A 14,706-nucleotide genomic window follows, 5' to 3' on the forward strand; every position below is an offset into this window, starting at 1 on the left:
AATCGACGGTTCATACCCATTTATGCACGTTTCTGTGACTGCAATAGGTGAGCGGATATGAATCTTTAGTGGATAGGTAATTTTATACTCTTGAAGTGCATGCGTACTAGAAAAATCTGAAAATGATTTTTTCTACTTTCCTGTGGGGCCTTTGCCAAGCCAGCGATAACAATGAAAGCAGCTCCCATTCAAAACCAAGCACAAGCAGTTGAAGCCAACTGATACGGTTTCCCTGCTCCTACTATAGTGCCAAGATTTTTTTTAAAAAAAGAAATAATAATGTTACCTTTCTTCATATTGTGATATTCAAAGTGTGCCCTCTTGAAGCGGTTAAAATGTTCCCAAAGCACCTAGACAACTGAAAATATGCACATCCATCAAGGCCAGCCCTAGCATTAGGGCAGGGCAAGGCAGCAGCTTTGGGGTATCCAGAAATATCAGTAGATTGTTTGCTTTTTCATTTCATATTGAGGAGCCTCATGGCACACTGGCTGTACAGCAGTGCTGCAGAGTCAAGATCGCTCACAACCTAAATTCAGTCCCTATGGGCTCAATCAGCCGTCTATCCTTCCAAAGTTGGTAAATTGAGTACCCAGCTTACTAGGTGGCAGCAGCAATATGTAGCCCACATAATTAAATTGTAAACCACCCAGAGAGTGCTTTAAGCACAATAAGGCAGTATATAAGCAGCATATTTTATTATATTTCACTGCTAAGGATGAAGGAAGATTTTCTGCCCTACATATCAAATAACTTGACCAGCCTTAGGTACTGTGGACGTTTGACTTGAGTTGGGAGAGCCGTGCCACTTGCTGTTTCACCTCAGACAGAAAAATATTTTGGGCCACCTCCGACAGGTGTAGCTCAAGACATTCAATCTCCAAATTTTAAAAAGTCAAAATGCAGGGTGTGGGTGTTGACCTAATGATGGTGGCATGCCTGCATGCTTCAGCACAGAACTGAGAGACCCACGCATGGAACGGAATGTTTGAACTGTGGGAGTTGTGTTGCTCTTGCACACACAAACACACACACCAAGTCTTTGAGTTGTAGTGTGGTGGGGAACTGATGAAGGCTGGAAGGAATATGGATTTGTCCTCACAGAATGTAAGCTGAAGTTGTAAAGTTCTATACAACATATTCTATGTAGTATTTTATGTAAAATAAAATTCCAAATAATATATCTCTAAACAGTATCAAAAACAGACACACACACCCTATTTGTTCCTTGATCGTGCCAAAATCATAGTGCTCTTACCTTGGCTTCACATTTTTTGTGGCTTGCTACTTTGCACACTGTAAGAAAAATAACAGAGATTTTTATAATCAAGACACTGTCATCGAAGTATATGATTGTTAACTGGGCAGCATTAAAATGCATTGAAGAACAGTGGACAATTTCTTCTTCAGAAGATGGAGCACTAAATGTCCTTTAATTTTGTTGCATCATACACCCTGGTTTATGGGATGACTTCCTGGCTGGGGGCAATTAGCACGATGAAGAACTATGGGAATCACCCTGAGCTGCCTGCTGCTTTTACCAGAGTTGCTTCTACCATTATACAGGATGAACCAGTCTCTGAAAACAGCAGGCTTGGGTGTCCTGAAAGGTCATGAAATTAAATCATGTTACTAATTAATTAATTATTGTACAGTGGTGCCTCGCTTAACGGACGCTCTGTTTAGCAACAAAATCGCTTAGTGATGTCTTTTATGGAGCATTTTTGCACTTCGTTTAGCGAAGGTCCCTATGGGCGATTTTCACTTAGTGATGTGTGGGACCATGCTTCGCATAGCGATTAAATTTTGGGTCCCCTGTTTCGCTTAACGATGGTTTAGACAGCCTCATGTTTGCTGTTTTTTAAATGTTTTCCTGTTATTTATAAAGTTAAAGTTTACTGTTTAAAATGTTTGGAATCATAAAGTGCACTTAATAAACCCTTTGTTAACCAAATTTGACTTTGTTCTGACTCGTTTTTAATTTGTTGTTGTATTTTTCCCCATTGAGATGTATTGAATAGTTTTCAATGCATTTCAATGGGAAACCGCGTTTCGCTTAGCAATGAAATCGCTTAGCAGCGATTTTTTTGGAATGAATTAACATCGCTAAGCAAGGCACCACTGTATTTAATTACTATATTTGTGGATTAATAACAACTGTGGCTATATTTGTATGGCAAGGGATGTGAACAGGTACTTGGGAGACTCTGGCCCACGTGTCCAGATAACTTGACTGGTGTTGGGTACTGTGGCCCCTGAACAGGTAGGGTACAATTTGTTGTTCTGCCTGAGGCAGCAAAATGCCTTGTGCTTGCTCTCTCCCCATCTGTGAAACAGGAAGCTGATAGCAAAGACTGTGACAGAAGGGCTACTTACCTTTACAGATGAGCCCCTGGGCCTGGATGGATTCCTTGCATACAACACAAGCCTTTTTCTTCTTCTTAAAGGCCTTCTCTTTGAAGCTGTGAGGCTCAGAAACCTTCCTCGGCTGAAACGACAGAAAAGGGCAGGCCTTTGGTATAGCAGGACACAAAAGAGAATGTATTCTGCACACCAACAGATAACTGTGCCCTGTGGGCACACATACCTTTGAAGACACCGAGAATGAAATTAGTGTGTAGAACAGTAGTGCTGCCACTGTAGGAACTGATATTACAAGGAGATAAGCACAACGCAGGAACCTATTCGTACTTACCTGGGCAGAGTTCCCACTGAATTTGGTTGGCTTTACTTCTAAATGGCCATATCTTGTACTGCATCAAGAGAATCTATTCTATAGGCTCTGGGTGAGAAAGGTTGGAATCTCTTATAGTTTAAGTAAGAGAGACATTTTGGTAAAGATAGGAAGAGAGGGAGAAAAGGGGGAAAGACAGTACTTAAAAACAAAAATAACAAAAAAAAGCCAGATGAGATACATGGTTCTCAAAAGACCTGCTCAAATTGATTTTATGCAGGTCAGAGGCATTTTTGGAAACAAAATTCCTTTCCTAGGGGCACTCTGGGACAGAAGTTAGGAAGGCAAAATATTATTCATTTTTGAAACTCACTGGACAGTTTTTAATAAAAATACACAGATCTTTTGAAGGAGCACCTTGTGAACTGGAACAGGAAGATGTCTCATCCCAAAATTTCATAGAGGTGCCCCTCCAATCCAGTCACAATCTGACTATGTATTTTGTGAATTGATATTGTTCTGTAAAAGAAGGCATTAAAAAAAACAGCACAAAACATCCTGTCTGTCACTACCAGACAATTCACAATTGATTTTGAAGATTTCTCCATCTCATAAGAGTAATTGCCAACAATATACACGGGACTGGCAAGGAATGCCTTCTGCATATATTAGACTACGGCTCCCACCATCCCCAGTCAGTGCAGCCATTTGCTGTGGAATGAAGGCAATGTGTTCCATGGGATCTGGAAAGGCAGGGAAAGCTGCCCGAGTGTAAAGAAAGATTCCCCCCCCCCATAAACATCTACTATGAAACAAATTATAGGACACTGACTGGATTTTGTGTCAGCAAAATAGCCAGACCATTCTATGCATTCCAGGGCACATTAGTGACCTCTACATATACTAGATAGAACATCTCCTCCATAAAAGACAATCCTAAAGGATAGCTTTTGAGTCGACAGCAAGAATGTGACTGCCAAGAGTTCCTTAGATAAACCGTCCCAGAACGACAGCGAATATCAGGTCAATGTTCACTGTTTCGTTGGAAGGAGTTATGGATATTCCAAATGAACATGTCATTCCAAACTAAATTGATCAAGTGTAAAAAGAGTTGCTCTTTTCAGGGCTAACAGAGAAAAAGGAGAAGGGAAAGGAAGAAAAATTTACCTTGAGCATAGACTGTCTATGACTAGACAAAGCTATTCCAGAAATTTCTAAAGCATTAGCAACCCTAAGATACCCAAGTTTAGCGAGATTTAGTTGGCTGGCGGTCAGGCATATCCTTCCATGGGAGATTGCTGAGATCAACGCTTTGTTCAATTTTAGCGCAATGAGCACACTGCTGCTGCTGAAGATGGCAGCTCCATGAAAAGTCCCATCCCTTGTTATCTGAGGCATGTGGGCAGAGAAAGACAATGAATGCGACTAAAACTCAGCTTTGTGGAGTTTTATTTACAACCTTCCATGCTGCCTGTGGCTTGAGACTGCAAAGGACCTTTCAGAGCTGGGGCGACTGTTGGTCTATCCATCATTAACCAATAATTCCTTCCCATCTCTGAATTCAAAGAGAGTCCTGCCTCTTTGCTGAGTGTTTCTTTTCTCTCTCATTGGAGGCAGTTGCATGTTTGCTGTTGATCTGTTTACAACTGCAAGTAAAGAAATTGTAGTGGTTTTTTTCCCCACTCTCTCTCCTACAAATGTCTCAGTCATTAAGACTGTAAGGGCCAGAAAGGGGTAGGATCTGAGGAACTTGTAGCTATTCTTCTCTGTGAGTCTCTGTACCTCTACTGTATAGCAAAAGGAAATTTACTAGAAATTCAAAACTCTTCAAAATACTCCACATGCAAGGAAGGGAACTCTTTAACTTTGCCCCCTCTGTCACTGCTTTACATGAAAGCAATGTGTCTGAAGAGGGGACCCCAATGTATCTCCAGACGTTCTGTGTGCAAACTGGAACCCAGATTTTTCCATACTCTAGAGACTGTGTGCAGAGCTTCAAAAACCACAACAGTATCACCTCTTCAGACACAAGGACTGGAATGTTTCTGATGTTTGCATAAGGTGTCCATCACCTGATGGAGCCAGTAGAGGCTAACTGACAAGGGGTTGCGACAAAATTAATTTGCACATGAGCAGGAATTACATCTAGCAGTTGCAATTAGTCCCAACAGATTACACAACACTTACGCCAGCAACAGGATTCTGGCTAGCGGAAAAGAAATCTCCCTGGAAAAGACCCTGAAGTTGGGAAAGAGTGAAGGCAAGAGGAGAAGGGGACGACAGAGGACAAGATGGTTGAACAGTGTCACCGAAGCAACCAACATGAATTTGACCCAACTCCGGGAGGCAATGGAAGACAGGAGGGCCTGGCGTGCTCTGGCCCATGGGGTCACGAAGAGTCAGACACAACTTAACGACTAAACAACAACAGCATGCTCTCCTCTTTGTCTATAGGAAACATACAAGTAGATATGAATGGTGCCATCATGAAAGAGAGCATGGTTCAAGATGAACTAGGCAGCAGTAACAGATTGATTGGTCTCACATTCTTTGTTGAACACAGCCTTGCCTTTAGAAGGTAAGTTAAGGATTCTTGTAAATTCAGCTAGCCCACAGTGGCAGTTCTGCAACTGTTGCTCCTTCTTTCGGTAGCATTCAAACTTTTTCAATTCAGTTTTTGGTTTTGGGGGGTTTTTTGTGTGTGGCGGGGAGTAATTCAATGTAAATTGCCTCAAGTTCCTCTAACAAAAAACTAGCAAGTAAATGTTGAAAATGAAATACACAAAACAACAAATAGATTGGATATCAAAGGAATTTCTCCGAGGGGGTCAGATTGCAGGCTTTGTTTTTTCAAGCATGGCTTATTTTCATGCACCTTGCCATGTGATGTGCTCGGTAAGCAGCTTTCCATCACACACATGTTCTTGTTATTTGCGGCAGGTAGTGTGATCTGAATGGCACAGTTTGCCTTTTACATTGAGGGGTGGGTTTGTGGATGTGTAAGCCCTGAGTCAAGACAGAGAGCTGGACTAAATAGCCTCTTGGTGTTTTGTAACATATCATTCTTATAAATCTAAAAAATAAAAAACCAAGCAACCAAACAGACACAGGTAGCTACATCAGTCGGGCGGGGGGGAACTACACCCATAACCCAAAAATTTAGTTTGGAATACCTTTCTTTAGGATCCATCTGAGATAAATAAGAGCAGAAATAAATGGAATGAGCCATTGGTGTTAGTTTTTTTTTAGGGTAATGGGAGAGTAATTCAGTTTAATTTTTACTTAAACTGTGCATTAAGGAGAGGCTTCAATTACTTCCAAGCTAGAATGTAAACAATACTTCATTTATATCCTTTATATTGGTTTGTATCATCTAAAGAAGGGACCAAGAAGCAATACAGATGGCTACGAAGTTTTCTCAACTCGAATCTCCACTGGCTCTCTCACCTCACTTCACTTCTCTGTCAAATATGGTAGCATGTGAGAAACAAAAATTGCAGGCAACCACTTTCCCATCTCTCTTCTCACACAATTTGCCTGTTAGAGGAGAAGAAAGAGGAGGAGGAAGTCACGTGTGCCCCAACCGCGGACCTAGTTTTGGCACACATGGAAAATCATGGTGTGAGTGAGAAAAGTGAGGCAGAATTTGGCACTAGAGCCAGGATTGGGGTCATTGATGTCTTTATTCATGAGTGCAACCCTCATTGGAGAAATGAGATGCCCAAGAGGCACGTCTGAACTGCTTGTGGGTTCTGTCTTTGAATTCATGTCAGACACTAGTCATTCCTAGCCCTGCCTTTGCTTCTTTCATCTCCCTGTGCAGCAAATCTTCCTACAAGAGCCTTGTGATGCAGTGGTTACACTGTAGTACTGCAGTCAAGACTCTGCTCATGACTTGAGTTCAATCTCAGTAGGTTTAGGTTGACTCAGCCTTCCATCCTTCTGAGGTTGGTAAGCTGAATACTCAGCTTGCTGGGAAGGTAGCCTGTATTATTAAATTGTAGATTGCCCAGAAAGTGTTTTAAGCGCTAAGGGGCAGTATATAAGTAGCACGCTTTGCTTTTACTTTGCTTTTTTACAGCTGGTCCTCCAGATCTTGCAGGCTTGATCTCATATTTTTGATATGCTGATGCTTTGCTTTTTCCCCAGAAATGTTTCCTTTCTCCTGTTTGAGAATAGGACAAATGCAAACATATACAGTATTTAGCAAATGTTGTGCTCATATCTGGGTATTAAAAGGGAGGAGGAGGTACCCTCATTTTAAAAACTGCATCCACTATGAATGAAGTGGGAATTAAAGTTATTTAGAGGACAATCCTATATGTATGTTCAGGAGAAATGAACTTCTGAACTCAGTAAAGGTTACTCCCTCTACAGCCTTAAATAAATGTTAACCAACTACAGTCCTATTAATACTTTTCCTGGGACTAAGCTTCATTAAGCAGTGAAGGTAGTACATTGGTGCTTGGGCAGAGGGCAGAGTATTCAAATGAATTTGTGCAAAGCTGGTAGTCTTCTTTACAGAGATGGGCATGAATTTAAAAAACAAATCACTACATTCATTCAAAAAAAATCACTAATTTGTCAATTTGTGTTTCTATGAATCAATACCCCAATGAATCACAAATCAATGAATTTTTCGTGATCCTTGTTGATTCATTTGGCTATAAAACAGCCCCCAAGGCATCTAGAGCAGTGGTTCTTAACCTCTGTTACTCAGATGCTTTTGAACTGCAACTCCCAGAAACCCCAGTCAGGACAGCTGGTGGTGAAGGCTTCTGGGAGTTGCAGTCCAAAACTCCTGAGTAACCCAAGGTTAAGAACCAGTGATCTAGAGACACCAAAATCACAGAGAAGCTTCCTATGACTATCCTCCAAGTTTCACGAAGTTTGGGTTTCCTCAAGCCAGCTGCTAAAGGGTATTTTGTGGGTGTATAACTTGGATGTGTGAAACCCAATCTGCACCAAACTTGGAGATACCATACAGGAGAGTGCGTAGAAGCTTTCCTGTGATTTGTGTGCCTCTAGGTGCCTGGGGGAAACATTCCTGGGAGGGACCTACTTGTGAGTGTGTAACCTGAACATCCAAAACCCAAACATCGTCAATCTTGCAAAGCTTGTAGATGGGAGACACTGGATGCTTCCCTGCAAATTTGGTGTCTCTAGGTGCTTGGGGGGCTGTTTTATAGGGTTTTAAAGTTAAAAAAAATGAACTGACAAATTGATTCGTCCATTCATCAGAAAAAATCATAAATCCATAATTCAGCAACCCTAACAAATTACAAATCAAAACAAATCACCATTTTTCTGATTCATGCCCATCTCTATTCCCTTACTTAATTAGCCATCATGGAAAGCTAGAAGATTTTAAGGCAGGAGGTCATAATGAATGCTTGGAATGGAATGGTGGTCCTCTTTGCATCAAGATGGTAGTCCTCTACGCTGGACACCACATACAACAGAGGTTCCCAACTTGGGGTCCCCTGATGTTCTTGGACTACACCTCCCAGAAATCCTGGCTAGCACATCTAATGGTGAAGGCTTCTTGGAGTTTTAGTCCAAGAGCGTCTGGGGACCCAGGGTTGGGAACCATTGATATAGAGGCTCCTAATTTGTCCCAGGAAGCTGAATGTTGACCTGGGGACTCTTGTTGGACTCTGCTTGGGAATCTGTAAGTTAAAATGATGGAGGAGAAAGAGATAAATGTATAAGAGAGGGGAAGGGAAAAACATGTTAATAGTTTTGCAAAATGACCCTACTGAGGTAACGATTTCCTTCCTTCCAAAGTTTAAAAGAGGGATAGAGGAGGAAGAACAGTGGAGTAATGTATTTTTCTATTTTTTTTTTCTGATAGGGCTTTATTGTAGTCATCTAACCTGAACAACAATTTAACATCAACTGCACTTAAAAACTTGGCTTCCTAATTAAATTTAACTACAGTAACTTAGATTTTGGGCTCACTGGCGGTAAACCAAAGTGTTAGCCCTTTTCTACTAACTTTCCCATCATTGTGACATGCTACAGAAGGATACATGTCATGTTCTCCAGGCTAGGTGGTACAAAAAAGGAAGGCAATCTGGAGGAACAATTATTCCTGAATGGCTGCTTTGAGTTAAACTCTCATCAGAGAATACTTAAAAGCCACTCACAGATGGTCACATTAGTAATCACTCCAGAGCGATGCTACTGCCACCCTTAGTTCCACTACTATAAAGCCATTCAGTTGAATCTCCACTCCCCAAAGTGTTAACCACATTCACTGAATGCTTGCTTGCGGAATCATTGTTCTGTCCTCCTTTAAGCAAAGAGCAGACTTTATGACTGTTAGTAGAAAGCCAAGATTAAGTCAGAAGTCAGGTATACTGGCAAGACACACACAGGATGTCTTTAAGCACTTTTGGATTTTTCTGGAACTTGTTTTCAGTAGTAGGAGAACTGAATTTATAGTAGTAATCCCACACACAGTTATTCCAAACTGTCTTCATGTCAGCAATTCAATTTAGGGTCATAGGATGCAGAGGAAGCCCTGTTGACCCATAAATGAAGTTGAAATCTAGATTCCATAGAAGATATTACATTTTTTAAGTCCATTAAAAAAAGCTTTCTGGTTTAGTAACACTTTCCTGAGTGAATTACACAGAATACTAAGGGGTAGGGAGGAGGAGATCAGGGAGAAAGGAATGGATCCCAACCTCGTTCAAGATCCTAGAGGGCCCAGCCTCACCTATGGAACTGGGTGGTCAGGGTTCCAGATGTTACCATTTTCAACTAAGAAGCCTCCCATGTTTCCCAAGCTTTTTCTTGTCCGGAGGGGGAAAAAAAAGATTCCTTAAGAAGGGAGACAGGGGATAGCAGCAGCCCTCTATCTGGAAGTACCTATCGTTCGAGGTATGTCACAAAAGCTTCTCCACTGACTACTGGAAATAGTATTCGGGCACCACTCTGGTATTCCTCACATGCTTTCCAGCATATCTTTGCAATCCAGAAGGCTAAAAACTTGAATGGCAAGGCGGGGGGGGGAGGGATGAAAGGTTTAGTTTATTTTTTGGAGAGAGGAAAGTCTCAGGAAGCTGATTTCTGTGCCCAATATCATATTCTGCAGTTCGTGATCTATAAAAGTTCTTTGAAAGCTAAACTCAGTTTATGTCTGATTTTTTTAACGTGATATGGAAAAATGAATCACTTGACTTTTATTTGATGCTTGAAAATAGCAATTCATTGGCAAGAGGTTAAGATTTACTTAAGTTTGATTTTTTAAAAAGGAAAACGAAAGATTCCCATTTTCGCAAGGACATATGTGCTGAGGTACGAGTTCTTCCAACCCTATTCCATCAGGGTCCCCACCCCCTAAACTGACAGATTTTACAAATGACCTTTCCTAGCCCTCTCCCTCTTTTAGCCCCTCAACCCTCTTTCCTGGATGCGGAGGGCACGAAGCTTGGATTACCCAGAAATGGAACAGCTGCCCTGCCGGAAACAGGGCTGCATTCCAGTCATACAAAGGATGGGGGGCGGTGGTTTTTCTGCCTCCTACTAGATGAGACTCCCTCCCTCCCACACTCTCCATTCTATGTAGGGGATGATGATGCACGTGTGTGTGCGTCTGCACGCACACATGTGGGGGAGGGGGAGTGTGTGTGTGCCTTAGGGAATACCAGATGCCCAAATATTCTTTGTAAAAGGGATATACTAGGCCCTATAAGGCCTCATGAACTTAACTTCAGAGCTTGGGAAATGTACTCAAAACTCCATGAAGTAACTTTTCTCTAGAGTCCTGGCAGTATTTAAAAGTTCCTTTGATGCTCAAATGGTGTCTGCAGCAGTCCATGAAGCTCTGAAATACTGGGAAACTATTCTGAGCCATACTGTGGCATCCCCTTCAACATGCCACAGATGAAAATAATATGTTTGTAGGCAACACCCTGCTCAGTTCTCACACGAGGATCACTCTGCATGCCATGCCCTCTTCTACGAATACTGCATTTGAACGAAGGATGCACTTGATTTGCTCTGCTCGGTACAGGGTGTTCGCTTACACGATAACCACTTGTCCTTTGGTACTGAAAAACCAAGAGGGGTTGACCTTTTGTTCTAGATAGACTGGCACCCTGTGAGGAAACTGGGAGCCAGAGCAGCCCTAGGGGAGTCACCGCTCCTTTTTAAAGGAAGATACTTTTCTGTGCGAAGGTGCTCACCATCTGAAGAATAGTCCAAGACTTATTTTAAAATAAAGTATTATATGAAGTACTATAAGAAGAGAGATTAGGGACCTTGAAGGTGCCCATACACAGGGAACACCTGGACAAAAGACTTGGCAAGCAGGCAGGCAAGTCACTCGTAAAAATAATTCCTAATTCTGCATCTGTGCACTTACATACACACATGCACACTAGCATGTGCAATTTTATTCAAAGCAGCTATTCATTATTTTGATGATGTGCAAGTGAGGAGTCTGTCTCTCCCTAAGGAGTCTGTCTAAGATGAAATGTTGCAACAATTGGGGCCTTTTCAGCTTAAGAAAAAAGTTAAGTAAGACGAACATGGCAATGATGTATGTGTGGTATGGAAGAATTGGATGGGGAAACATTTTTCTCCCTCATTGACATTGCTAAAACCCAGGATCACAACGCTGGAACCTAATGAAGCTCACCAGTGGGAGAATTTGCTATGGAATTTGCTATGACAAGATGTAGTGAGGACCACCAGCTTGTAATTTTAAAAGAGAATTCGTGTCACAGAAGATACATTTATCACATTCTTTGCAGAGGTACCCCATGTGGTAAAAGATGGCTGTTTCTCACTGTACAGTATGTGGTTTTCTTCAGTTACTGCATCTTGCATTTAGCAAGCTTTCTTTTGTGACCAGTCTCTGGAAGGTAAATAGGGGCTTACAAATCTGACTACAGACACTTATATTTCCAAGGAAAACCTGTAATAGGAGGGCAAAGAAGTTAGTACTCACTAGGAACATGCATTTCTCCTTAATGTTTAGTTTGGCTTTAGACAAATTCATGAGGGATATGGCCTTCAGCGCACACTAGCTATGACAGCTCGCTCTTTACTTTTATTCTGATACATGACCTGCAGTGTACGAAGCAATATGACTCTGTATACCAGCTGCTGGGGAACACAAGCAGGAAGATATTATATACCCATTTTTGCTTGCAGGTTTCCCAGAGACATCAGGTTGGATGCTGTGGGAAACACAATACAAGGCTTTACTCCAACCCAGCACAGACGTTCTTACGTTCTTGCCTGCTTCTCAAAATATAGTGCTATTCAGACATTCAAAAAAGGTTTAATGTGGAAATGTGAACAGAGAGAGAGAGAGTTCTAGTCTCAATCCTCTGCTTATTGTTTCATCCACAGGAAGAAGAACTGTGTAAAGGGGAAGACTTCTGCCGCATGCAAAGTCTCTCTACACAGCTTGAGATCCTGAAAACCAGGATTACTGATCGTGTGAAGACACTCCACAGATAGAAGGCAATCTGCTCTTCAAGACATCTTTCTTCGTTGGAAAGACCATCAGTCAGGGGCTGGGCTAGAACTCCCTCCCTGCTGACATATTCAAATCAACCCTGGGGTTTTTTTTTGTGTTGTCTTGTTTTTTCTTTTCCTTTCTTTTGGGAGTGGCTGAACAGGGGAGTCAAAAAGATTACCATATAAATTGGACTGAAATCTCTACTCATGAGGCTGGTGACCATGAGCCAGTTATTTTTTTCTAATTTATCACAACCTAACTTTTTAACAACATTGACAAATAATGCAGGAAATGCTCCAGGACTGGAATGGTCTGATTCACATTATTTTCCATTGACTACATGACATAAAAGTCCATGTGAATATGCCCAGAGTTCCTCCTCACCCATGCATCCATAGCTTTTCCCTCCATCACTGCAGCTTCTACTTTTTTATTTTAATCGAATGCATTCGCATCAGGCTTGCTTGAGCTTATGTGGAGGGGTATGTAGTCATTCTGTTTAAAGCAGTTCTAGCACATTACAGCAGCAGTGAGAGGGGCAGGATAGTAGGTAAACTCTCCTCTCTTTCTTTTAAAGTCTTGCTAGTCCGGCGCTAGGGCAGCTAGGTGACCAAAGGGGGGGGGGAGTGAGAAATTTGCAAAGAGTGAGGAGCAAATTTTAAGGTACCTCTGCTCTAACTGTGCCTCCTGCAGTTCTGGACAGCCAGAGGAAAGTTACCTTAACAAGTTGGAAATAAGGCTTAATGGAAAAATTCCTCCTGACTTTCTGCAGATTCCTTGCTTCTTTTTTCTCTTTGGTCACCTAGGTAACCTAGTGCTATGACAGCAAACCGAAGGGAGGGAGGGAGGAAGGAAGGGAAGAATAGTATATGTACACTCAAACATCTTGGAGGAGGGTAGAAATATATAATACCACACATACAAAAATACCCCTTCAGAAAGAAAATCAGATGAGGAAAAGACTTTTCCCCTGACAAGGGAAATGCCTGTATGCTGGAAATAAAAGTGAATTCAACCACATGGAACTCCAATCTGAAATTCAAAGTTATACATCCAAGACACAGGTTTGCCACAAGTTAGTTATTCATGGTATCAGCTTAATACTGAGAAATTTGAATTTTGGAAGCAGAACCAGTTCCCTGTTACAGGAAAATGTCTGTCCATATCAGTGTATAATTAGGCAATAAGGACTAGGGAAGGAGGGAGTGGAACATGCCTAGCTGGCCTGGGAGATAAGGGAGCACAGGATACTTAGTTAAATTTAATGGGCCTCAAGAAGGAGAAGAGGAACTCATCAGCCTCCCAAACTGCAAGCCAGACTAGCAAAGGAGGCTTCCTGGGAATGTAGTCCTTTTCTTGTGAGGAAAGGAAAGTGAGAGAGTTAATGGATGCTCTGTTTGAAAGTGTGTGTACATAAGCCTGACTGAAAGGGCCATTCACACCAGGCCCGGCGTGGTCACCCTCACTATTAATAGCCATGAATCGCCTGCTTTGTCGCTGGGGTTTCTCTTGCAAAAACAAGTTATCTGTTTAAAAGGGCAAGACACAGGAGCCACTGGCCCAACCGAGGGGCCAAGGGGGCCGCAGCCAGCCAGAGGCAGTTTTTGAAGTTCCGAGCAGGGTTTGTGTGTGGGTAAGTCAACAAGGTGTGCTTTCTAGATACGGATTTTCTCTCTCTCTCTCTCTCTCTTCTCACAGTACACAGAACTCCTACCGCTGAGCAGAAAAGTGCTTGACCTACGTTGAAATGACTAGGATGATCAGAGAGTCACAAGATCCCACATCAGCAGATGCTGTTCATGTCAGATGACCTCTCTGAGTCTTGTCAGTGCAGCCAACGAGCATACCCCAGCAGATGTTGGGCCACTTTTTTTTTTTTTGAAAAAGGATGCATTATTTATCGGATTCTTTTTTCAAAGTCAAAAAGGTCACTGATTGGTATTAATTGTTAATTAAAGAGTGACACATTAATGTCCTTGGTCTCCCTCAAATGACCCTCCCAAAAGTGATGTTACCTCATGACTCCTCTCAAAGTAGTTGCCTCCCAAAGTACTTATGTTATATTAGAACTGCATTGTTAATGCCTTCTGTTCCTGCCAGCTGAAATGTATTTTGCAGGTAATGTTTCTGTGTTCTTTTTGTTTCTGTGTTCTAATTGTTACGTGTTCTTTTCCTTTCAGGTCTGAACCTTAAATTTAAGTTTTCGATCTCTCCACCAGTTCACCTCTGCCAATGTTCAAGAAAGCTATTCTTTTTTTTCATACATTTTTCTGCAATCTGTAGTGTATTTGGGTGCCAGAAGCAGTAGGCACAGATGAGAATAAGCATCCCTTCCTTTTTCCCTGTTACAAATGTCCCTTCTGCTCCATCGTTTGCATGATCACAGCAAAAGTGAATTTAAAAGACCCACTTTTATCCTAAGAGTGTCGATGCCAAAAGTGCACAGCAGCACCTAAAGGTTGCCATGCTATTTCAGCATATGAAGCAGAAAATTCATTTAATACCCTTCCTCATCCCTGGCAGTAAAAACTCAACAAGACTTACTGAATTA

The 14,706-nt window shown here is 41.8% G+C and overlaps 1 protein-coding gene across 6 annotated transcripts in view; it reads right to left on the bottom strand.

Annotated features, from left to right (window-relative positions):
• TNS2 (tensin 2) overlaps positions 1–14,706 on the bottom strand; it is a 158,943-nt gene that overhangs the window by 71,877 nt on the left and 72,360 nt on the right. For all 6 annotated transcript variants that reach the window (XM_072991230.2, XM_072991233.2, XM_072991231.2 and 3 more), the window contains exons 2-3: positions 2,377–2,488; positions 1,259–1,296 (exon numbers count right to left, since the gene is read on the bottom strand). In XM_072991230.2, coding sequence (XP_072847331.2) covers positions 1,259–1,296; positions 2,377–2,488 — 150 coding nt within the window. The remainder of the gene's footprint in view (positions 1–1,258; positions 1,297–2,376; positions 2,489–14,706) is intronic.

The sequence above is a fragment of the Pogona vitticeps genome, chromosome 2 (genome assembly GCF_051106095.1).
Source record: "Pogona vitticeps strain Pit_001003342236 chromosome 2, PviZW2.1, whole genome shotgun sequence".
Classification (NCBI taxonomy): domain Eukaryota; kingdom Metazoa; phylum Chordata; class Lepidosauria; order Squamata; family Agamidae; genus Pogona; species Pogona vitticeps.